Raw genomic sequence first — 14874 nt, 5'->3', positions numbered from 1 at the left:
GCTTGGACGTCTCTATGTTACGGATAGCCTATAACTATAAACATATTAAACTATTAACTAACCATAAAGATATTCAAATTCAGGAAATAAACCATTATACCGAGTGCAAGATGTCTTGAAGATATCGAAGCTTTTAAAAAAACAGCTTAATAATACTGCTGCTATGTCAGACGTATCTAAGACCTAAATAGTAAGAGTACTTACTAGGAATGCCCTAGCGTATAAACAGGCGCAACTCAATCTTTGATAAAATTTGAACTTTCATACAAAGGATATATTATTAAATGGTACGTTTTTGTGTTGTCTACAACTTGGTCATGTTGTTTCAAAGTTCCAACATTCATTTGATCATTTTATTCATTTATTCTTAGCCCTTTGAAAGTTCTTATCCTTGTACTTTTGTACTATATAAAGTACAATGTCAATTATAATTATGTACAATTGAAATAGCATAAATATTTAATATTACCGACCCTTTAGATGTAAAGTGTAATGTGTTATTGTGCTAAAAGGTTAACATTTGCAGAGATCTAAAGGGATAAGACAATGGCCCATAAATTGATGTATATCCCCAATTGGTTAGGCTGAGTGTCCAAACAGTACAACCACTAATTGTAACTAGATCCCGCTACAGACAAAGAGACACAAATACTTAGTAATTCCTAAAAAGCGGAATAAAACCAATATTGTTATTAATATAACACGGATGACAACATCCATAAAAGCGAAGCACTGAAACGGTAGGACAAGCGGACATTAACACTTGTATAATGTCAGGACTGAATAATCAGAATATAAGTGTATTTGTTGAAATTTGTTGAAAAACTGCTTGATACAGGACAATGTTTTTGGACATACTTACATTTTTAGGACTTGATTGATTAAGTTGCTTCGCTTATAATATTGTACTTTGTTGTACCAAAAATCAGACCAATCGGATGATTAGATCACATAAAAATTTGTTATTAAAAAAAGTAAAAAAATCAACATGTTTAAAATGAACGTACGGACATTCTGGTAACGATTATAGAGTTGCTATGCTTTCTAAATCGTACCTATTTACTACAGGAACCATCATGCAAAGTTTGAAATCGATAGGACAATTCTAACATGCCTAAATTAACGAAAAACGCTATCCGTTACGGACGGACGGACCGACCCTAATTATAGAAAAGCCTCACTTTTAAAAGTTTTTTTTATTTCAGGGAGGTAATTTGGCGTGTAACGCAGCAATAGTGGTTGGAAATAAAACTGATCTTGTCAGAACCAGAACTGTTCCCATTGATAGTAAGCAATTTTTTATTGGTTGTTGAGCTGTTTTAAAAGCATCTTTGAAGGGCTATTACACTGACACATATAGAATCATATTGCAGAGGAACACAGTAATAGTGTCTGACTGATTATGACGTAACAAAAAAAATTAGCCAATGAGAGGCCACTATAAATTTTACCATTGGTCAATAACGGCCTCTCATTGGCTATTTTTTTTTGTTACGTCATAATCAGTCAGACACTATTACTGTGTTCGGCTAAAAGTTTATGTCTCTTTCCTTTTTGGGTAAAATTCTCAGCTTTTTGAGTGTTTTGCTTCATAAATAGTGTATTCTAGTATACAGAGGTGAATTCTTAAAAAAAAACTTTTGGAACCCAGTAAAAGTGTCTGACTATGACGTCAGAAAAAAATAATAATTAACCAATAAGAGACCGCTATATATTTTACCATTGGTCAATTACAGTGAATACTAGCTTCTCATTGGTTAATTGTTATTTTTTTCTGACGTCATAGTTCGACACTTTTACGAGGTTCAACTTTTGCCTTACTAAAATCAGTTTGCCCCACTAATATTTTTGTGAAGCAAAATTATCCCATCTAAATTTTTAGCGAGCCTCACTGATTTTAGTGGGGCAAACTGATTTTAGTGAGGCAAAAGTTTTTTTAAGAATTCACCTCAGGTGCCAGAGTATATTTTTGATACCCCTTTAGAAAATGCTGAAAAAACTGTTTAAGATAATCTATGAATGTCCGTCTGTAAGAAATGGTGGAAAAGTTTGGTCACTGCTAATTTGTACCTCCAACCAATAAAGATTTATTAAATAGGGTACCCAACATACTTACTACTAAATAGTATATATAGTTTACAGTTAAATGTCTCTCCCTCTCTGCTATGTAACTAGCGGCTACGTCCCTAAAAATCATTAGGAGGACTTAGGGTAAGAGGGGAAATAGGGAGGGTAGAGATACAGTTAAAAACCTCACCTGGACCTTTAAGAAGCTTCACTGTAATGAAGAACCATATCGGTTCAGCGGTTAGCGAGATTCTTCTTTATATAATAGGATGATTACATGAATCTAATATTTCAGAAGCTAGATCTGTAGCAACAAGTCATGACTGCAAGTATTGTGAGGTAAATAACATTTTTTTAGTAGCACAGATACTTTATAATCTAGCTACACCCCTAGAGGCCTCTAGTGGCACTTGAGGTGGAAGTCGCCCACTCCCCTATTTTCAAATTTAGTTTGATAAAAAGTAGCTGGACAAAGTGTCTCAAAAATATCAGCCTTGTAACGTCATAAAAATGAGAGAGTATCCATCTCTTTTATTATGGGGTTTCTTTCCCACTTCTCCGCTCATCTCCCTAATTTGTATGACGTAACATGGCTGATTTATGAGACACTTTGTCCAGCTACGGAAAAAGAAAAAAAAAATTGGGGTTTATTTTTTTCTAAAGAGGCTACATATAAAGAAGAACTTATCGGTAAGGATGATTCTTTAGTCAGACAAACACCCTATTACTTTTTTTAATTAAATAACAAAGTAAGTCAATTAAGCATCTTAAAAGTTTGTCTGTCTGTGTGTCTGTTTGTCTGTACCGAAGGATCTCGCTAACCGCTAAAAATATAGGGTTCTCCTTTACAGGTTAGCTTCTCATAGGTCCCGGGAAGGTTTATAACTATTTTGGGAGAGGGTACCACCACCCTACTAAGAGAAATTTTTTTAACTAAAATAAAAAATGAGAGGGGGCACCCTTTCCCAAAAAAAACAATTCCCCCCCCCAAAAAATATATCTTTTTCTTTTAAAAATCTAAAAAAATAAATTGGGTTATCAAATTCAACTTTCCCCTCCTCAAGTGCCCCTAGAGGCCTCTAGGGGCGTAGCCGCTAGTTATTTCATAACTTAAAATAGCTTTCATCTTTATCCTATCAATCAAAGTAGTAAGGTTTTTTTTGTCTGAAACTTAAGAGCTCAATAACTACTGAACCGATTGAGTTCTCTTTTTTTAGGTAACTTCACATAACTTTTTTGAAGGTTTTAGGCCACTTTTTTCTTTTTTTTTCAGATAGTTTTAGAAAGGTTTTCAGCCATTACTCTAGCTCCCCTATGACGCTTTGAATACAGAGCCCCTAGAGGCTAGGGGGGTAGTCGCTAGTAAAGTAAAATTGACATAAAATTATATCAGCCTTTTTTATGCTAAATATTCTAATCCTTTAAGTAAAGTTACATAACAGGATTAATCTCATGCAATATTAGGATTATTCAATTATCTCTCTTTATCTCTCTCTCTCTCTCTCTCTCTCTCTCTCTCTCTCTCTCTCTCTCTCTCTCTCTCTCTCTCTCTCTCTCTCTCTCTCTCTCTCTCTCTCTCTCTCTCTCCTTCTCTCTATGATTATTAATAATGTATAAATCTAAATCGTATTTTTCCTTTGCAATAATGGATTATATAGAAATTAGTCTCAAAAATAAAGGAATACGGTTTTGCCTGACTATTTGAACTATTATAGACATGGCGTTGTTGTTATAAAACTTAAATTCTTGATATGATATATATTATATTTTGAAACATATATCTACATTCTATTAATTCAAGTAATTTAACGCTAATTTGTTAATGACATATAACTGCAAAACATAAAAATGTATTGAAGTTAAAATTTAAACAGTCATCTTACATTATGAATTAAAATTTCTTATTTAATTTTGATTGATTTCTTTATTATTAATTAAAACATATTTTGGGAATTCTCAATCCTTTATTCCATACATAGCCTGCAGTTGGAAGGTCAGCTGAATCTTAGTTTCCAATTTTGTATATATCACCCTCATCATATCTCAATATTTACTACTAGCTAAAAAAAACTTCAAACTTCCAAAAAAATAAAAATTTGAATGTATAATGCATAAATCGCTTTGTTTTGTTTCAGCCTTTCCCTTTGACCGGAGTAGCTGAAAATAGCTTTTGCAATAGTTGGGTTATCTTTCGTACAACTTTGGAAATTAGGGAACAAATGTGTAATTAATTTTCAGTTGATCAGTTGAAAGTACATTAAGTCATGAATCTAATTCCCATAAAGAATTACTACATGATTTTTATCAAATAAAATAGGAGAATCACTTATTTTGCTAATGTTCCACTTATCAGCACCTCCTCCATAAAAGACGTCTTTCAAGAGAGGGGGGGTGGGGGTGGAGAATGGCCAATAACCCCCCCATTCCCCAAAAAAATTATTTTTATCATTTATCCTCTTTTACCCCACATAACCCTCTAGCCTATGAATCACACCTTACCCCCCCCCCCCCAAAAAAAGGCCAATTCGTGCCCTATGACTGAAAGCTTATAGTTTTACCATATTCTTCAATGCTTTTTTGTCTTTGTTGGTATTTGGTTTTTTTAAACATGTTTTTTAGGCAAAATTTGAATATTTTTTAATTTAAAAAATCTTTGAATTATAAAAATAAAATTCCATATTTATTTGTGTAAACAAAATTTCTATTTTTTCTAAATTTTTCTTGGGATGGTGGTGGTACCCTCCCCCTAAATAGTTATAAACCTTCTCAGAACCTATGAGAAGCTACCCTGTTAAGGAGAACGGACCCGATCGGTTCAGCGGTTAGCAAGATCCCTCGGTACAAACAAACAGACAAACAGACAGACAGACAGACAGACAGACAGACAGACAAACAAACAAACAAACACACATCCTATTACTTTATTATAAGGATAACCCCTTTCATTGACTGCTATATGTATAGTCGACAAGGGTAGTCCAATTTTAAGATAAGAAATATTGCCAATATGTTAAGTAAGGTTTTGACCTTTTTATATGTTTGCTATTTGGATATTGGTTGTTTATTTTTAATGTATGTGTGTGATTGTGTGTGTGTGTGTGTGTGTGTTTTCATTGATGCGTTATTTGCACACAAAAATTGTATTTAGTGTAGAGTTACATAAATAATTGTCTGAATGGGCATTATAAGTCAGAAGTAAAAGGATTTTTTATATATTGGAAAGTTCAGCATTTTTTAACTTATCCTAATATGTAAAGTAGAACGATGTCTGTCTATCTGTCCGTCTATAGCTTAATATTTTAACAGCTAAATTGACAAGGGTGTGTTTTAAAAGATAGTAAGGTTTTTTTTATATTTATAGAGTAATATTTTGATTAAGTTTTCCATTTTATTCACATTGGTCTTGAGTTGGTCTTAATTTTGAGATTTAAGTCTTGAGATGGTTCAAGGCTGTATTTGGCTTATTTTATCACTTTTATGTAAAGCCCAAGATGTTGGAGGTACATCCACTAGCTATTTAAGCATTGACAAACTATTTTAATTATAAAGGAAATTTCTGCCTAACATCAAATGTTTTCTTAATATCTATTATTGTTTTTTGTTTTTCTTGTCTTATTGTTTTTCCTTATCAATTGATTTTGAATGATTACTCTGGTCCCCAAAGTTTTATAATAACGATTCCTTATATATTCGTTGGATTAATAACTTTGGGGACTTTTGATTGGTTGAACAATTAAGTTGAGTGTTCAAACTTTTCAACTGGCTAATTCTAATCTACAGAAGGGGTAATTTTTGGAGATGCACATCAATTTATCGGGCATTGTCTTTTCCCTTTAGATCTCTGGACCTTTTTAATCAATGGAACACACCCTGTTAAGGTGAGTGCCGCCCTGGATCACAACGTGGACAACCTACTTGTGGGCATTGTCAAGCAAATCCATCTCAAACTTCAAGCTCAGAATAAGAGAAACAGAAACAATCATTTTGCAAGGTTGGTAGTAGGGTTGGGCCGGATATCTGGCCATTTTTAATATCCGGCCGGATACCAGATATCCGCCTGATTTATAATGCTGGATATCCGGTGATTTACCGGATATCGAACGTTGGCCAGATATCCGGCCGTATACCAGATATCCGGAATAAGAAATCAGCCGGATATCCGGTATTCGGCAAAAAAATATCTGGTCCAACCCTAGTTGGTACCAATGGATTTATTATTACTTGGATCTTACACCAGATTATCATGTACTCTAATAAGGTATAGCTTGTAGCTGGATCCATTTATTCCAACTGTTTATCACAATATTCCCCAAAGTTTTATGATAATGTCTTCTTATTCATTGGCTTAACAACTTTGAGTACTTTCTTTGAATTTTTAATGGTTTGTTCATTAGGTTGAGTGTCTAAACGTTTTAATGTACAGAATGGTAATGTTTGTATCATCATTGGGGATGTACATACATCAATATAACGACAATTGTCTTATCCTTTTAGATCCCTGATTAATCGACATATAATTACTTGGATGTTGCATCAGATTTTCATGTACTCTAATCAAGTGGTGCTCGCAGCTGTATAAAATAAAGATACCCTCCATCCAACTACTCCCCCCCCCCTACTAGATGAACGAATTGACCAATAAATGAGGTCCATTACAGCAACCTAAATTGACAACATATTTTCTTCTGTCAATATATCCACTTATATTCTATATCAATTCGCCCTAGATTTAACTTTTAAGAGAGGTGTCAAAACTTATACGCCACTGAAATAACAAACAATCTTATTATTTAGGCGGAAATCTGCGGGTGTGCGGATGCGAGGCATAATCGACAAAGTGCTGGGAACTGAACCTAAATCCAAGTCTTGTGATGATCTTCATGTGCTTTAAATAATCCTTGGGTGGTATAGTTCCTTTCGTGGCAACGCCCCTTAAGGACGACGATTCATCGTATTTTCACAGTGCTTTTCTCCTATTTCTAGCCCCTGCGGGGGGCTCTAACCTTGCGGAGCAATCACCTAATTCAATATAACCTAATCTAGCCTAAAATAACCTATTAAAAGCCATTTTAAAAATACGACGAATCACCCCTTAAGGGGCGTTGTCACAAAAGGGACTAAACCATAATCCTTTTATGCAGTGTATACAATCCCAGGGATTAACATTCGGAAAAGTATTTTGTAGAAAAGACTAAACAGGGAGGGAGTGGACATTGGAATACTGGTACCCAAAGTTTTATAACCACGTTATCTTAATCTGTACAACTTTGGGGACAATTATTTAATTTTGATTGGTTGGTTCATCAAGTTAAGTTTCAACCTTTAATTGTACTCTACAGAAGTAGTAATTTTGTGTATAATCATTATAAATGTACATTTCATTTATCGGCTATTGTCCTATCACTTTGGACTACTGGTACCCAAATTTGTATAACCGTTTTTATCTTATTTGTTGGCTTAAAAACTTTGGGTAATTTTTCTTAAGTGATTTGTGTCCACAAATAATTTAAATCTACATAGGGGTAATTTTGTGAATTATCATTGGAAATATACAAAATTTTACTGTTCTTTGTCAAAAGATCTTTGTATAAGTACAGGTGTAGTATAATCCAGACAACTACATGGTGGAGACCCTTTACGTCTGCTAGCAAATTGCTTTCTGTTCTTTTGTAGGAACTCGGCTGTGTTTATATTTCAGACGCTCTCAGCTTATTTCAGAGACCCTATACAAAACAGAGTAAGGTTACATATAGCTAATGCCCCCTCTATTCCTATACTTTAATATTTATTTAATTACTTGCGCTCTTTCTACTAAATATTTTTCACAGAATTTTAATCGCTATCAAATTTAAATTTATTTCTTAAATGTTAGATGTATTTTATTTTATAACTTGTATGTACTATTATTCTAATATGTGCCCTTAAACCTGTCCTTCAAATTGTTAATTAATTTGTTTTTCTTAAATTTCTTTTAGAGGGTTAAGCTAATAAATAGATACAAAAACTCTTTTGTTGTTGTTTAATAATTAGATTTTGATCAAGTTATAAGTATTATAAAAAACATTCAGATTTTTTCCAATTTCCAGAAATACAATTTTTATAGAAATCATTTTTGTACCTTTTATTTTTTCTCGTATTCTTTCGAAACCAATTATTATCCAGTGGATTAGAACCGTTCTCATCCATACGAAAAAACTATGTCTAGCATTATTTTATAACCAGTTTTTTACTAATATAGAAATGTATAAACATAAGATTAAAACAAGTTTTTAAGCCCGAGCCTTAATCATCTCGGGGCTAAAAAACTAGATTTAATCTTGTTATTGTACATTTTATATCCACGGAAAGCTGTTTGTAGTACGGTGCGAGAATTAACTATTAAAGATCTTCGAAGTGTAGTGTAAAATCAAAATAATTTGATAACCATTTTATAACTTCAATTACTGCAAATTTGTTTTAAAATTGTATGGTATCTTTTAATTAAAATTCAAATACAAATACTCCTTTAAAAATATCTATTCTTGCTAAATCATTATTTGATCTTTTCAGTGCAATTATGTAAGTTCACTTTAGCATATTTACAAGTTTATATTTTACTCAATTTCTTTTTCAATTGAATAGGAAGTAAAGAAGACGAACCCCATATACGTTTAGGGAAGGGGGGAAGAAAATCTCTTCCCTTTTCTCCCATCTCTTTTGAAGAGATTTTTCTTCCCCCCTTCCCTTTTTCTTTCCCGAAACGTATATGACGTCACTGGAATCGTCTTTCTCAAAGTAGGACAGATTGGGGTCATCGTAAAGAAGCGAGGGCAAAAACGACGGGGGAAATTTGTTTAATCAAACACTGTTGTAAAGTCAAAACTACACAAATTCAAACTAAAATGATAATATTCAGGGGTGGGCGCGAAGCGTGCCGAAAATTTTTACTTCTTTTTAACTTCTTTTATCTAGTATTAATTAAGAGGGTTGTGAATAAAGGACGTCGAAGCTTATTTTTTTAAGATGGGGGGGGGGGGGCAGGGGAAGAGTGTTACAATGTAATTCATGTTTCAAATTTTTTTAGGGGGAAAGAGAAAAAAAAATTTGCAAATTTTTTTTGAGGGGGGGGGGGGAAGTTTCCTTATTTTAGGGGGGTATTACTAAAAAAATTTTGGATTATAGATGTAAATGTAAATTACTAGATGTATTTTAAGGGAAAAGACAATTTTTAATGTCCCATACACGAATCTACTATCAAAGAATAACACTTATTTTGTGACGGCTTTTATAATTTTTCAAAAATATTTTAAAAAATGTTCTGATTGAACTGGAATCTCAATAATGCATTATAAAGAATAAGATAATACATTTTTAGCACAAAAATATAAGGAAAAAAGGCTTATAAGATTATATTTATATTCTATTGTGTTGATTTGCCCTCAAATTGTATGTGTTCGCCTTAATTTAAAGACTTAATTTGCATCTAGTGCAGTTCACGTTAAAATTTCCCGGTAACGATTATATACAAAAAAACAAATGAACTTTAAAGGCTTCTAAACGGCTCAACGGAGACGTTATGCCCGCATACTGTGTTAAGCGCCATAAGAAGGCCTATAAATAATTTGAATCAGCCAAGATCAAATGATGTTTTTTTTTCGCGCATTTATTTGCGCTGCAGGATAACTGTGCATTATTATGTAATGACTATTCCAGATTATTTTCTTAGTTAAAATTATATGCGAACGAATTCTATACATGCCGCCGTTTGGCCGTCAGAAGTCTTTGAAGTTTATAGATTTTCGAATTAGGTGACATCGTGAACTATACTAGATTCCTTAATTCAAATTATATGATTAAAAACTTTATTATATGCAAAAAATTTTAAATAATATGAAAAAAACTAGTTGAAGATTCTTTAATCCAACTAACATTTAAAATATGTTAGCAAAAACAAAAATCCATTAAGATTTATGTTAAAAATTCTTCCAAAAAAATGATTGTTTCCTTGCAAAGATGTAATATAAATAACTGATGATGCATACCTACTAAAATACCGGAATACCCTTATTATTAATATTATTATTATTTTATATTCCATATGTAATTAAATACCTTTGTAAAATAAAATTATAATTTAGTTTTTAACAAAATCTTCATGTTATCACGTGAAATATATAATTATTAAATAAAATAAATGTTTTAATTAATATTAAAGCTACTCTATAGCAAGAGCATTTCCGTATGTTTATCTCTTTAAAAAAAACTCACAGTAAAGTACATTTTTTCAGCTGCTACATGTGTTTACGTAAATTCCAGGCTCCAGGTATGATCCTCCAGGTCCTGATCCTCCTAGTCTCCAGAAATCTTTGAAATGCTTTCCTAACATGTCTAAATGACATATGCGAATGGCCCGAACGTTAAGGGTTAAACCTTTTTGTCATCTATAATACAAAGTAGTTTAATGTCTGTCTGTCTGTCTGTCCGTCCGTCCCTTGAGATTTCGGTAACCTTTGAACCGATCGTATTCTACTCTTCAGGGAATATACCTTCTGGTCCTGTGGTTGTTTTAAGCTATTTTCTTGAGGGTTGGGACACCTCCAACCCCTAAAAAAAATGAAACCCCCCCCCCCAAAAAAAAATTGTTTTTAGGCAGTTACTTAACATAAAATGGCAGCACCAGTAATACTTTTTTTTAAATTACCTCTTGGGGCAATTGTGACCTGTTCAGCTATTCACGAGATCCTTCGAGACAAACCCACATACTTTCTGAATTATAAAATATATAATTCTTATCGCCAAAATTGTCCCACCCATGTTTTTAGAAAACATTCAAATAACCTTCCTTTTTAATTCTTTAGCAGTCTCTGTAAAAATGTAGGAGGCATGAAAATAGCTTAAATCCATACCAAGACCAATTTAAAATGACATCATCCATCATCATCTCTGGTTGCATTTAATTTCTCATTGCAATATAGATCGAACTTAATCGGCAAGATTTAAACTTTAAAAAAGCCCTACCACTATACTATTTTTAATAGGATTAGGTATTTTTAAGTACATATTTTATATTTTTTAAAAGATCTATAATATAATGTAGATATCTCACGTAAGAATGAAATGTAAAAAATGTTTTACATCATATCTTCAAAAATTAAAAATCTAAGAAAATATTTCTTTGATATATTTCCAGAGAGGGAGAGGACATTGGGCTGTTCATTACACTAGTTCCCAAAGTTTAAAGATAATTATGTCTTATTCGTTGGCTCAACAACTTTGGGAACTTCTGCTGAATTTTGATTGGTTGCTTCATTAAAAGTCAAGACCACTAATTGTAATCTACAGAAGTAATAATTTTGTTTATTAACATTGGGTATGTACAACATTTAATTGGCCATAGTCTTATCCCTTGAGATCCCTGTATATTTCTAAATCTGTTTAAGATGAAAGATTACTTCAAAGATTTTGGTTTAAATATGAAAATAGAATTAGATTTCATTTTTTTCCCGTTGTGTTTTTTTTATTGTCTGTTAATGTTTTTTTTATAACCACTGAACCGATTGAGTTTTTCCATTTTTAAACCTTTGAAATAGCACATTATAATAATACCAATATTGATTTTTAAGGGTATTTTTTAAACTGTTAAATTTTTGTTTCATCTAGTTAATCAACAAATTTATTATTTTATAATAATACATAATTAAAATTAATAAGATTTATAAAAATATAAATTATACATAAAATAAAGAAATTCTAAAATAATAACATTAACAAATAAAATTAGTTTTATTTACATTAAAAAAATGATTCACAACATATTAATCTTGCCATAAAGGTCCACAATCGACGTCATTCATCTCGACATAGACAGTCTTGTACTGGGTGTAATGCTCAATCGCGGCCAATCCATTCTCTCTTCCTATTCCGCTTGTCTGAAAAAAATAACAATATTTATGTACACTATGATGATTTTTCAAAAAAAAAAAATACTCTTTCTGTAGATAACAATTAGTGGTTGAAAAATTTGGACACTCAACTTAATGAACCAACCAAAAAGTTCAACAAGTGTGATGATAAACAAAATTACCCCTTATGTAGATTACAATTAGTGTGTGAAACGGTTAGACACTCAACTTAATGAACCAACCAATCAAAGTTCAATAAAATACCCCAAAGTTGTTATGCCAACGAATAAAAAACTTTATTATAAATTTTTGGGTACTAGTGTAATGCTCAATAGCGGATAATATAGCCTCAGGACAAAATAGCCTCTCAAAGAAAATAGCCTCAACTGATAATAATGATCATGGCCGCAGCGCTCGGCCCCCTGGCCTGCCTAGCCGCAGGCGCTTGGCACCCTAGCCATATAATCTAACCTAACCAAAAATTGTAAAAACAATACTAAAAATTGTAAAAATCTACCAACCACTTTTTGTAAAATTTATAAACCACCTATGTTGAGTATTTTTCTAAAGTAAATGTCCTGCGGCTATTTTTTTCTGAGGCTATTTTGTCCAATATCCCATATTACTTTATATAAGTAAATTCAAATAAATGTAGGTTTTCATTTCTATTATTTCTATTATTATTAGTAATTTTCAAAAATCTTCTCTCTTACCTTATATCCTCCAAAGGGTAATTCTGCTGGTGACAAATTGAATGTATTAATCCAGGTTGTTCCAGCCTAAATTTAAATTTATGTTAATGGAATTTTAGTAGTGAGCTACTCTATAATTCACAATGTCTGTCCGTCCGTCTGTATGGGTATATGGTGACAAATTAAATGTATCAATCCAGGTATTTCCAGCCTAAATTTTAATTTATGTTAATAGTATTTTTAGTGGGAAGCTACTCTATAATTTACTATGTCCGTCCGTCTGTCTGTATGGATATAGAGTGATAAATTAAATGTATTAATCCAGGTAGTTCCAGCCTAAATTTTAATTTATGGTAATATTACTTTTAGTAGGGACTACTCTATAATTCATATTGTCCGTCTGTCAGTCTGTCTGGTGACAAATTAAATGTATTAATCCAGGTAGTTCCAGCCTAAATTTTAATTTATTTTAATAGTATTTTTAGTAGTGAGCTACTCTATGATTCACTTTGTCCGTCCGTCTGTCTGTATGGTGACAAATCAAATGTATTAATCCAGGTAGTTCCAGCCTAAATTTAAATTTATGTTAATACTTTTTTTAGTAGGGAGTTACTCTATAATTCACATTGGATGTCCGTCAGTCCGTCTGATCACAAATTGAATGTATTAATTCAGGTAGTTCCAGCCTAAATTTTAATTTATGTTAATTTTTTTTGGTAGGGAGCTACTCTTTAATTAACATAGGCCGTCAGTCAGTCTGTCTGATCACAAATTAAATGTATTTTTTCCAGTAATTCTAGCCTAAATTTTAACTATGGTTATGCATCCAAAGGGGAAAGAAAGAGGCAGGAAAACAGATCTAAAATTAGAGTAGCCTAAAACCATCATCGGACCTATTTTAAGCTTTCCTGTAAAGGAGATGAAAAATATTTCAGTAGTTGAAATTAAAATCTTAAGCTTCAGACAAAACAAATGTATTACTGTATATAATAGGATATCAAGTTTTCTTAATAATAATATTTAAAATATTTGGCTAAAGAAAAACATTTAACTGTGTCATTAATGTTTAATAGGGTTTTGTTATTTTCTATGAAAAAATTAATTTTTTCCTTTTATGACAACCTAACATCGGCTCTATGACTAATTTTGTCCGTTTCTCTATTCAAGAAATTCTTTTTTTCTACTTTAGTCATTGATATTCCAGGACCCAAAGAAAGTTTTATTATTTCTGTAATGTCTTATGTGTGATGTGTACATTAAAACAAGGATGACAACATCCATAAAAGCGAAGCACTGAAACAGTAGGACAAACAGACACTAACACGTGTATAGTGTCAGAACTGAATAATCAGAATATAAATGTATAAATGGGGGACTGCCATTTTCACATCCAGCAAATTTTCAGTGGATGTGTTTTCGCCAGTGCAATGGATGTATTTATGACAAACTGAATTTTTACTGTATAAATGACAGTAAAATCGATTCTCATGCCATAAATACATCCAACCAGGGAGTAAGGGAGGGGACAATGGGCAATTAATTCAATTTAAGAGTTTTTGAAGAAAGGCCATGAAAATCAGAATAATCCCGAAAATATGGTGGAAATTGTAAAGTGATTGTTAATTAAATCTAGAAAACCATAAACTAAGAAAAAAGTTCCAAGAAAAAAAGCAATCATTTGAAAATAAGATTACCAGTATTACAGACTGACATAACCATTCTGTAATTAATTACTAGAAATATCTCCCTGGATCTCTTCAGATGACAGGGAAAGAGAAAAGAGATTTGGGGGCAAGTGATGTGAACACGGAAAAAAGGGGCAGGCAGGCGTGTAGCTGGATGGGCAAGTATATGACCCGCACGCTTTCCTGCCCCTTTTTATCCTGTTTATTTCCCCCACCTCCCTTCTCCATTTCCCTTTCTCGTCTACTTTTAAAAAGGAGGTGGGGATGAAGGGAGTGAAATATAGTATGGGAGGGGGGCCATGTATTTATATTTGAACTACTCTCTGTCTGCAAAACTATATATATTCAAAACTAACATAGCGAGTAACGGCATCTCTTGCGCAAGTCCCCAAACTCAGTCAAAAACTGCTAAATTCTTGCACATTCCCTTTAAGCCAGTCCCCAAAGTCTGAGACTCCTAAAGATTGAATATTTGATCCATTGTCCCCTCCCTTACTCCCTGACATCCAACACTGGCAAAAATACATCCAATATTTTTATGCATATGTC

The 14874-nt window shown here is 32.5% G+C and overlaps 2 protein-coding genes across 8 annotated transcripts in view; one reads left to right on the top strand and one right to left on the bottom strand.

The window, feature by feature from the left end:
- LOC145331666 (GTP-binding protein GEM-like) overlaps nucleotides 1–7534 on the top strand; it is a 50594-nt gene extending 43060 nt beyond the window's left edge. For all 3 annotated transcript variants that reach the window (XM_080176626.1, XM_080176490.1, XM_080176559.1), the window contains exons 13-16: nucleotides 1206–1287; nucleotides 2363–2406; nucleotides 5946–6058; nucleotides 6862–7534. In XM_080176626.1, the coding sequence (XP_080032752.1) occupies nucleotides 1206–1287; nucleotides 2363–2406; nucleotides 5946–6058; nucleotides 6862–6958 (336 nt within the window). In that variant the 3' untranslated portion in view covers nucleotides 6959–7534. The remainder of the gene's footprint in view (nucleotides 1–1205; nucleotides 1288–2362; nucleotides 2407–5945; nucleotides 6059–6861) is intronic.
- Nucleotides 7535–11690: 4156 nt separating this feature from the next.
- Nucleotides 11691–14874, bottom strand: part of LOC145331401 (4-trimethylaminobutyraldehyde dehydrogenase-like) — a 67399-nt gene continuing 64215 nt past the window's right edge. For 4 of the 5 annotated variants that reach the window (XM_080176220.1, XM_080176146.1, XM_080176294.1 and 1 more), the window contains 2 exons: nucleotides 12662–12727; nucleotides 11691–11975 (listed from right to left, as the gene is read on the bottom strand). In XM_080176220.1, coding sequence (XP_080032346.1) covers nucleotides 11862–11975; nucleotides 12662–12727 — 180 coding nt within the window. In that variant the 3' untranslated portion in view covers nucleotides 11691–11861. Of the gene's footprint in view, nucleotides 11976–12661; nucleotides 12728–13293; nucleotides 13327–14874 lie in introns of those variants that run through there. The other variant, XM_080176376.1, reaches the window with a different exon arrangement.

The sequence above is a fragment of the Acartia tonsa genome, chromosome 1 (assembly GCF_053477335.1).
Source record: "Acartia tonsa isolate MP-2025a chromosome 1, ASM5347733v1, whole genome shotgun sequence".
Taxonomy (NCBI): Eukaryota; Metazoa; Arthropoda; class Copepoda; order Calanoida; family Acartiidae; genus Acartia; species Acartia tonsa.
The sequence above is the reverse complement of the archived record's forward strand: the minus strand, read 5'-3'. Positions and strand labels throughout refer to the sequence as shown.